The sequence below is a fragment of the Bison bison genome, unplaced genomic scaffold (assembly GCF_000754665.1).
Source record: "Bison bison bison isolate TAMUID 2011002044 unplaced genomic scaffold, Bison_UMD1.0 scf7180017861057, whole genome shotgun sequence".
Classification (NCBI taxonomy): domain Eukaryota; kingdom Metazoa; phylum Chordata; class Mammalia; order Artiodactyla; family Bovidae; genus Bison; species Bison bison.
Window position 1 is genome coordinate 39,682 of NW_011491629.1, and position 9,586 is coordinate 49,267.

Sequence of the window (9,586 nt, forward strand, 5' to 3'; positions counted from 1 at the left end):
TTCAGACAAATGACAATGTATATGTCCTAAACACTGCAGGGAGGCAAAAATACTGTTTTATCTGGAATTCAAGTTTAACTGGGCATCCTGTGCCACTACTGCTAAGTAGTTTCAGTCGTGTCCGACTCTGTGCGACCCCATAGACGGCAGCCCACCAGGCTCCCCCGTCCCTGGGATTCTCCAGGCAAGAACACTGGAGTGGGTTGCCATTTCCTTCTCCAATGCATGAAAGTGAAAAGTGAAAGTGAAGTCGCTCAGTCATGTCCGACTCTTAGCGACCCCATGGACTGCAGCCTACCAGGCTCCTCCGTCCGTGGGATGTTCCGGGCAATAGTACTGGAGTGGGGCATCCTGTATATTTGCTTAATGCCACAACCCTACTTGTCCCTCCCCTTTATGCTCATGTTCAGGATTGGCACCATCATCTCATCTACACCATCAGTGGCTGACACACCCACACCACCCTGCAGAGAGCCCTTCCCGGCTAGCAGATTGGTGGTTGTGGGGGGTGGGGGAGAGTGTTGCCAGACATCACTGACCTGGTGTGCATTCACCCCAGCCCTGTGGCCATAAACCTTCCCTCCTCTCATGGCTGGAAGTTTGATCCACCTCATCCTTCACCTCCCAAGAGATCTTCCCTGACTACTCCATCAAAATGCACCTCACTTCACCCTGCTCCTCCCTTCTCTTCATCTTCACCCCTTTCTCCTCTTCCCTCCCCTGAAAGGGACAATAAACATTACTGTTACATAAACTATTTTATTTAAATAAAATCAGGGGCAGATCCTTTCCCCCCATACACACAGGCACATGCATGCACGCACGCACGCACGCCCACGTCCTCCTCCATTTTCCCTCCACCCATGGCCACCTCAAACCTGGCAGTTCTCATCATGACCATCCTGTTTTAACCCTGGGACAGAGACACAACCTCTATTTGAAGGCCCTGCCCCACCCCACCCCTGCCCTCCTAGTTGATGGCAGCAGCACACAGGCCTAGGCACAAATTCTCCTGTCCAGAGTCCAGCTCTCAGCCCTCCTGGGGTGGGACAGGAGGATCGGTTCCCCAAGGCACCCAGATCCAGTGTAGCTTCCCTGCCTTTCCCCCACACAGCATGGGAGTGCCATCAGACACCTGAAACTGCTCCCTATGGAGGGTGGGTTCCCTCACTGCAGGCCAACCCTGCCCTGTATCAGCAGAGGCTCTCCAGCCAAACCTGAGCATACCCCAAGGGATTCTGGACTAGGTATGGTTTGGTTTCGGGAAGAGTGAGGGAGAGCAATTGAGCACCAAATTCCCTAACTCCACCCGACAGAAGAATGCCAAGATTTGGTTCAGCATCCTCTACCCAGAAAAAGTAAACAGACCTAACTCCACAGCAGAAATGGGAAGAGCTTCAGCCATCAGAACCTCACTACATCTCCACCCCCTAACACGGACCCACTAGCACCTTGGCAATGTTGGACACAGCCCAGCTGGGAAACACAATGCACACGGGAGCCTATTTGGAGTTGGTAGTGTTGGTTGACAGTGGGATTGGCCTTCACCTTCCCTGACACCAGTATCCCTAAAGTCCTGCTTTGAGGCACAGGTGGCTTCAGTCATGAGGAGGGAGCACTAAAGGGATGGGTGGTGTCTTCCAGAGGCACACAGTCCCGCAGCACTTCTTACGTGTTACCCATGAGCAGGCTGGGACAGAGGATGGGCTGCTGGGCTGCTGGAGGGTTCCGCAACATCCCAGGAACCACCTGGGAGATGAGTAGGTGGGAGGGGGACCCATCCATTCACTCAAGCTGGGGGAACCAAGATGCTGGGACCCAGATCCAGTGCCCATCTTCTCTGATGGCTTCCCTGTGCTGCCCAGACAAATTTCCCTGAGGGGAAAAACCAGACAGAAGTCAGAAAGAGGGCAGCAGACAGACAGACTGTGAAGGACCAACACGGGGAAAGGAGATGTCAGAGCCAAAGACAAGCCTTCTGAAAGGGTAAGGCAAAGAGAGCTGCCACCTGTGGGGGGCAGGGCAAGGTGAGAAAGCCAGGACATATACGACAGACTCAAGACACAGCCAACCTGACCTCTCTGAGGGAAGCAAGGACCCGAGGAGAGGGAGCTAGGAATCTGCAGGGCCCTCCTTGGGCCAGTGGTGGTATGAATGCATCAGCCACCCTGAGTACCGGGCTACAGGCTGATACTGCGCTGGTGGCGACCTCCACGACCCCCACTCCGGGGACCTAGCTCCTGGCCATCGAGACTGGTGTGGTCCGAGAGACCCCGCAGGTGCTCCACGGAATCACACTTCTGCAGGTCCGAAGCCACAGTGCGCAGGCTCAGCAGGCTCAGCGTGTCGGTGTCCGGGGCAGCGCCAGGCCCCAGGCTGACGCCTTCCTCCAGCCCTCCACCCTCCGCCCCCTCGATGATCCCGCTGTCCGCATCCTCGCCACCATCAGTTCCAGCCTCCGCCCCTACTGGAGAGGAGCGCCTCTGGCCCGGGGTATGAGCAGGCTGGCCCCGGCGCCGCGCATGAATCTGCTCGCTGATCTGCTCCAGGTTGCGCAGGGCGACTGAGTAACGGGGCTTGGCCTGGGCCACCTGCTGCTCCAGCTCTGTCACCTTGGCCTTGTGCTCCTGCAGAGGGAGGGTCAGAGTCAGGTGACCCTTTGGGCAACTGTCTGAGGCCCCTGGAGCTACCAAGTCCTCTCAGACCCACTGAGATGTTCCTTCTCCAATCTTGGCTCTGCTCATCCCCAACCACTAATCTGCAGTGCGGAACCAACGCTACCCAGCCCCTCTCCACTCTTCTTTCTGGGATCCTCCTTCCCCAGCAACCTGCCCTGGTCCTACCTGGCATTCCAGGGTCTTTCTCCCAGGTCTTCTTTCCCACCCACTGCTCCCGTTCCCTATCTGGCCAATTCCTCTCCCCTTTCTCTCTGGTTTCCCCCAATTCTCACTTCTCCCTTACGTCCCTTCTCTGTCAGCATCCATTCCCCACCCCCACCTCCCATTCCTGTGGAGTCATTCTGAGCATACCTGCCCCTCGACACCGGCCTGGTGGATAGCACAGAGAAACAGACTAGTGTCCCCTCTACCGGCCCTCCCTTTCTATGCCTGCCCCCTCCCATCCTCCGCCCCTCCCCCCACACTCAGCTACCTCCAGGATCTGGCTGAACTGGGCCTTGAGCTCAAAGTAGGGCCGGCTCTTGCCAATGGCGCGGCGGAGGGTCTTCTGCAGGGCCTGAACCCGAGCCTCAGCCTGCTGGCACAGCCGTGTCACGCGCTGGTGCTCCCGCTCACCACGAAGCCGCTCTTCCTCTGCCTCGTTCACCTGGGCCAGGTGGGGCGGAGCACACACACCACTGAACACGGACCCACACTCCTGCCCCTATAGCCTGCCCAGTCTGTCACTCCAAATGGTAAACTGTCTACAGAGCCCGGAGAGGGCACTGAGCTCCCAAGGCACAAGAGAACTGTGGGTCCTCGCGCCTGCCTGTTGTTACCTGCACCACCCACCACCTCTCAGCTGTGTTGCTGCCAGGAAGTGCTGAGGTCCTTAGCCCACTCACGAGCGTGCAGGAAATGTCCATCCACCTGTGACACATCTGCCACATCGTGGTCCTCAGAGCTCACCCTTGGGGGTTGGGGGGAGGGAGGAACCTCACTGGGAGAGCCACAGCTCTGCACTGGGTTCTCCAGGTTTCCATGTCCAAGCAGATAACAGGCAAGGGCTCCAGCCACCGCATCCACCAAGACCAAGGAGTCGACCTCACACACACACAGCTTCAGCAACCCCTCCCCCAGTGCTGTGTGAGTTCCAGAGAAGTGGAACTCCTGCTCTCATGTGACCCATAGGCCTGGACTAAGGAGCACACAAAAAAGCTTGAGAAATGACCACTCCCCAGGAGCTGACATTTACTCCTACAGAATAAATGAATGTGTCCCCTCAAACTTTTTTTTTTAGGTTTTTTTTTTCAATGTGGACCATATTTAAAGTCTTTATTGAATTTGTTACATTGTTTTATCTTTTGGTTTTTTTTGGCTACCAGCCATGTGGGATCTTAGGTCCCCCAACCAGGGATCAAACCCACACCTTCTGCACTAGAAGGTGAAGTCTTAACCATCAGAGAAGCCCACCCCCACCCCCCGCCCGGGCCCCACAAAAAAAATTCTTGTGTTAAAACCCTAACCTTAATGTGGGCCCTCTAAGAAGTGATTAGCTCAAGAGCGGAGAGCCCTCACGAATGAAATTATCTGCCTTATAAAACAGGCTTCAGAGAGCTCCCCAGGTCCTTCAGCCATGTAATAAAATAGTGAAGACAGCTGGCCATATGGGAAGCAAGAAGCAGGCCCTCAGCAAACACCAAATCTGCCTGTGCCTTGATCTTGAGATGTCCTAGCCTCCAGAATGTAAACTTTTGACGTTTAAGCCACCCAGTCTGTTATTTTGTAGTAAAGCCAATGGACTTGTTCTTTACAAGGTGAAGGTGGGAGACTAGAGCTGATGCCAGGGATCCTCCCACTCCCCAACCCCCACAGAAGCAAAGCGAAAGTCTCTCAGTCACATCCGACTCCAGGCCAGAATACTGGAGTGAATAGCCCTTCCCTTTTCCAGAGGATCTTCCCAACCCAGATATAGAACCCAGGTCTCCCACATTGCGGGTGGATTCTTTACCACCTGAGCCACAAGGGAATCCCCATAGGAAAGACTGGAAATAATACACAAATTATACTTTGAAAACCAAGGTACGCTGGCAGAGCTTAAAAGCAAGAAAGGAAGAACATTCAGAAAATAGAAACAAAGGGTCACAGCTAAACATAACAAAGGAGAGTTGAATCCAGAGCATTCAGGAATGAACTTGAGTCACTCCCACATCTGGAGGCAAAGATTCAAGAAGAGCCAAGAAGGACCTTCTAAGTCAAAAGGAAGTATATATGGGACACACAGGAGGCCAAACAGAGCAGAGAGCTAGGACCAGACTTTTCCTAAAACAGAATCAAAACTGAGGGAAGGCAGGAGCAGGAGAGAGACAGAAAGGAGTGAGGAAGGTGACAGGATTCAGGGAAAGCAAACGAAGTACCAGAACTGGCAGAAGGGACCAGCGGCACTGCCTGGCTCACCTTGCAGGTGGCGTGGTTGAGCATCTCCTGCCATGTGGGGTCCAGCCGGTTCTTGTCAGCCATGACGCCCTGCTCAGCCACAAACACCATCTCCCGGGCAGCGTTGTGCATGCTCACAGCCCGCTCATATCGCAGTGCTGCCTTCTGTGTCTCCTGCTGGGCCTGGGAGGGGGCGTGGGGAAGGACCATCAGGAGACTGAGCTGCAAAAGACCCCTGGCTGCCCATGGAGACCCTCCCTGGGCAAGGACAAGAGAAGGAAAAAGGCCCACTGTAATGCTGGCTTCACCTCCCAAACTGCACTAAGGATAAGTGCTGAGGAAGCAAAATTCTACAAAGAATATGTTCCATGGGTAAGTAAGAGAAGAAATATATGTAGAAATAGAAGGATACTGCCAGTGGAGGGCAAAGCATATAAAATCCAGCACTCTCCAAGGCTGCTGGTCTTTTGCCCTAGGAAGAACAAAGAAAAATCCACATCTTTTAGTTGGAAGGTGGTTAGTTGATGGTTGAGACCATCAGCTCCAGTCCAGCAGATAAGCTGAATGAAATAACCAGACAACTGCTTGGAGATATTCATCATAACCATAGTTACCAAACAAAATACTAGAAACAAACCTAAGTTTTCAGTTACAGGAAACTGGTTAAACAAATAATAGTACATCTAACATAAGAAAATCTTAAGTTCCTAAAAGCAATGGCATGGATGGGTAATTCTTGGCATGGAATCATGTCCTCAAAAAATAAAGAGATAAAAACAGTACATGTATGATCCCATTTTGGCAGGATATATATTTTTTTTTAATTTTTTTTAGAGATTATCTGTGCTGTATTAATTGCATTTTTATTTTCTATGTTTCATGGTGTTTTGATATCTTGGAGGCCTTGCTGGCCCTCCTAGGGCTGCCTAACTTCGAGAGACAGTGAACTACTCTGTGAGCACACTTTTTATATGCAAATCCACCAATCTGAAGCCCATCACCTCCTTTATCTAACTCTCTTAAGCCAGTATTTCCCCTGCTCTAAATCACTGAAAGGCTAGGTACCAGAAAACTAGAGACCTTCCCCATAGTCCAGAGCCTGCCTCTGTTATTCAAACTGGCCAATCCTAAATTTGCTCAAAGCTGCTTACACTGTCTTACCCACTCCTTCCCGTGAAAACAACAATAAAGGCTCTACAATAAAAGCTCTGAGATAAGCTTTCCCCTCACATTTTCTGCCTCCTCACCCATTCAGGTGCTTCCCCATGTAGTCCTGAATAATCTGACAGGCTCTATTCTCTTAGGAACTAAGTAATAAACTTTTTTAAGGTAGTTGTCTCTGTGTCTGTCACCTTACCACATTGACTAAAACAACTTTCAGGTACAAAAATCACAAAACATGCATGTGGTTGGATCTGGGGAGATTCTGGTTCTCTTATCTTGTTTTATAGTTACAAGTTATACTTATAGCCTTCCAATAGTGACCCCATATTATTTATATAAAGAAAAATTTAAAAAGAAGGAAATGGGGTAAATGAGTGGAGAAGCAAGCAAAGAGAGCATGAACCAAAGGGGATACAAGAAGAAAAGATAACTAGAAGGTGCTCTGTCTCACACCCCATACAGAGACAGGAGACTTCAGGGCCAGGCTCTGCATGCAGCCCCCACCCCAGAATGTGGGTCAGCTGGCCGCACCTCCTTAGCCAGCCGCCGAGCTTCATAGTAGGGCCGGGCCTTCTCGATGCAGCTCCCTAAGTGGGAGCCCTGCGTGTTGAGCTTCCTTGCTGATTCCTGCAGGATCCTCCGGTAGGTGGTCCTGGCCTCCTGGCAAAAGGATAGAGACACGGGCAGAGGGAGGCACGTGCCTGGGTCCTAACCCCTCTTGTTTTTCATACATGCCCCTTCCCCTGCCACTGTACTGAAAGAGGACAGAAAATGATGAAAGCACCTCTGGAACCAGCCCAAGAGTGTGAGGAAAAGGAGCATCACTCACATCCAGCTGCAGCTCCACTTGGTTGATTTCCTCACTGGCCTGGTTCAGATGCTCCAGCTCCTCCTGCCACAGAGAGAGGCAGAAAGTTAGAGCAGCAGAGGAAAGCAGCCTCAGATGAACCAGGCAGGGCAGGAACATGCGTACAGAGGGAAAGCCCAGCTAAGTAGGGAAGGGAAGAAATGGAACAGGTCATTGTCAAATGCCTTCTTGTCAGAGATCTAATAACATACTGCCTCTTGTAATCCTCACAATTCCACCTCTATATCATGCAGTAAATCCCCATTTTAAGGACAAGAGAATTGAGGTTCAGTATGGAAAACTCCTACACACACAACACAGTGGCAACAAGTCTGCGGCCATCAGACTGCACCACCACCTCCTCCTCGTACTCCAGCCAGGAGTCTCCTCAGAGCTAATGGTCTCTGTCCCAGGCAAGGAGAAACCCCTGGGCCCTACTCACCCAGCACATTTTTACTACACACTTATACACTCAGCACCATGAAACCTAGAATTTAGAGCACAAAGCAGCAGCAGCTCACAGCCCAAGAGTAAGCAACAGGCCCTTGGTCATGTGAGGAGCCACAGGAGAGGAGGGCATGGTAAGGGCTGGGAATCAACAGGAGAGCAGGTGACCAGGGCAGGCAGGTTGTCAGGAGAAGCCAGAGAGGCTGGGGCACAGGGACAGGATACTCGGACTTCTCCCAATGGCAGGGGCAACCCCTCAGAGCTTGATGCCCCCAGTGGTTTAGGAAGGCAGACTTGGGCAATGTAGGGAAAGCTTGGAGGGGCCAGAGAGACAAAAGTGGAGGCTGTCTGTAGTACTCCAGGTGGGAAAGGAGACAGCAGATCCCTGGGAAATCCGGGATGCAAAAATCATTAGGACATCGTGAACAATTAAGGTCACGGGAAGAATACATGGTTCAAGAGACCTCTAACTGCTTGGGCGGTGGTGACAGGACCCCAGGTCCCCACATAGTAGATCCTATGGCAAGGAGGGAGAGCCTCAGGAAGAAGTTCACCAGACACACTGGCCTGAACTCCTCACTGGCCCCAAGCGCTGGCAAAAGAAGCAAAAACCACCCGTGCATTTCAGTGGCAGGGAGGGGGCTGGCCTTGAGTATCCTCCCCTCCCCTTGGTCAAGTTCCTGGGGCCCAGGGAGCCAATGACACTCCTGAGGAGGAGCAGTGCCTAGAGAGATGCCTGGTGCTCAGCTACAGCTTCCTCCTCCAGGCCCTGGGCAGGCCAGCAGTGGCCAGCCTGCTGTCTGCCTGCGCCCATGGCCATGCCCTACACTCCACCTGCACCTGGAAGTGAGGAACGCCGCCATCACTGCTCCTGCATACTTCATTTGGCCCTTTCAAAAGCCCATTGTGTGATCTCCCTTTAGTCCTTTTATTTCTGTACCTCACCTCAAGCTCTGAAAGATTTGAGTCAGCAAGTAAGAATGCAAGAAATCAAGTTATGTGCTCTAATTACAGTATAAGATAGAACACAAAGGAGGAAACATACAACGAAACCAGGAACAATGATACGAAAATACGCATACTCACAACAATGTAGACTCTGCCTCAGAGAGGACCACAAACTTGTTGTCTCTCAACTTTTCAGAACAGAGATATCTGACAGAAATATAATATGAGCCTTATCCGGAATTTTTAGTTTTATAAAAGCCACATTTGTAAAAGAAAGAAAACCACCAAGATAAAATTTTAACAGTACATTTCATTTAATTCAATATATCTAAAATAATAACACAATTTCAACCTGTTATCAACATAAAATAATAACTACCAATATTGTAACTTTTTTTTAAACCATGGCTTTGAAATCCACATGCATCTGACCTTAGAGCACACCTTACGTGGATAGTTGGATGTAGCTCCTGTACTGGTCTGGGTAGAGCTAGAAGTGCACAAGATCCACTGATTAGTCACACAACTCAGTGCTCATAAGGTAACAACTGGCCACTGTGGAAAAGAGGCCGCCGGCATGGCTCAGAGGACCCCAGAGGAAGCCTGGGGCAGTGCCAACACCACCCTACATGCACACAGCTTTGAGTTTCACAGTGCCTTCCTGACAGGGATGTCCCCTTCGGCTAATGAGATCACCACAAAGAAACTGTCAGAAAAGACAATTCCTGTCTGGGTGAGAGGAACCAGGCCCTCTTTGGGCTCTGCTTTCTGTGGCTGAACTTGGTCCACAGGGAGTTTCAGATAATCTAAGGGAGGAGGTGACCAGTCCTTTCAGCAGTTCCCACTGGAATATTCTCTATCTCAACCCATTCACATTTGATAGACAAGAAACAATGGGGCAGGGAATCAGAGATGGAGTTAGGACCCAGGACCTGACCTATGATCTGGCTTTCCTGCTACTATTGATTACATTCCTAGGACTAATGATGTCCTTAGATGGATGCCTCAAAGACAGGAGTACCACCACCTAAGAAAACCTACAGTCTTGGTAAGATAATAATAATTTGGGGGCAAAGGAGAAAGAGGT

General features: G+C 51.1%; 1 protein-coding gene across 2 annotated transcripts in view; it reads right to left on the reverse strand.

Moving 5' to 3' along the window:
• Nucleotides 1–743: 743 nt before the first annotated feature.
• SH3BP5L (SH3-binding domain protein 5-like) overlaps nucleotides 744–9,586 on the reverse strand; it is a 13,992-nt gene continuing 5,149 nt past the window's right edge. For both annotated transcript variants that reach the window (XM_010832522.1, XM_010832521.1), the window contains exons 3-7: nucleotides 7,087–7,149; nucleotides 6,789–6,917; nucleotides 5,115–5,276; nucleotides 3,151–3,324; nucleotides 744–2,627 (exon numbers count right to left, since the gene is read on the reverse strand). In XM_010832522.1, coding sequence (XP_010830824.1) covers nucleotides 2,181–2,627; nucleotides 3,151–3,324; nucleotides 5,115–5,276; nucleotides 6,789–6,917; nucleotides 7,087–7,149 — 975 coding nt within the window. In that variant the 3' untranslated portion in view covers nucleotides 744–2,180. The remainder of the gene's footprint in view (nucleotides 2,628–3,150; nucleotides 3,325–5,114; nucleotides 5,277–6,788; nucleotides 6,918–7,086; nucleotides 7,150–9,586) is intronic.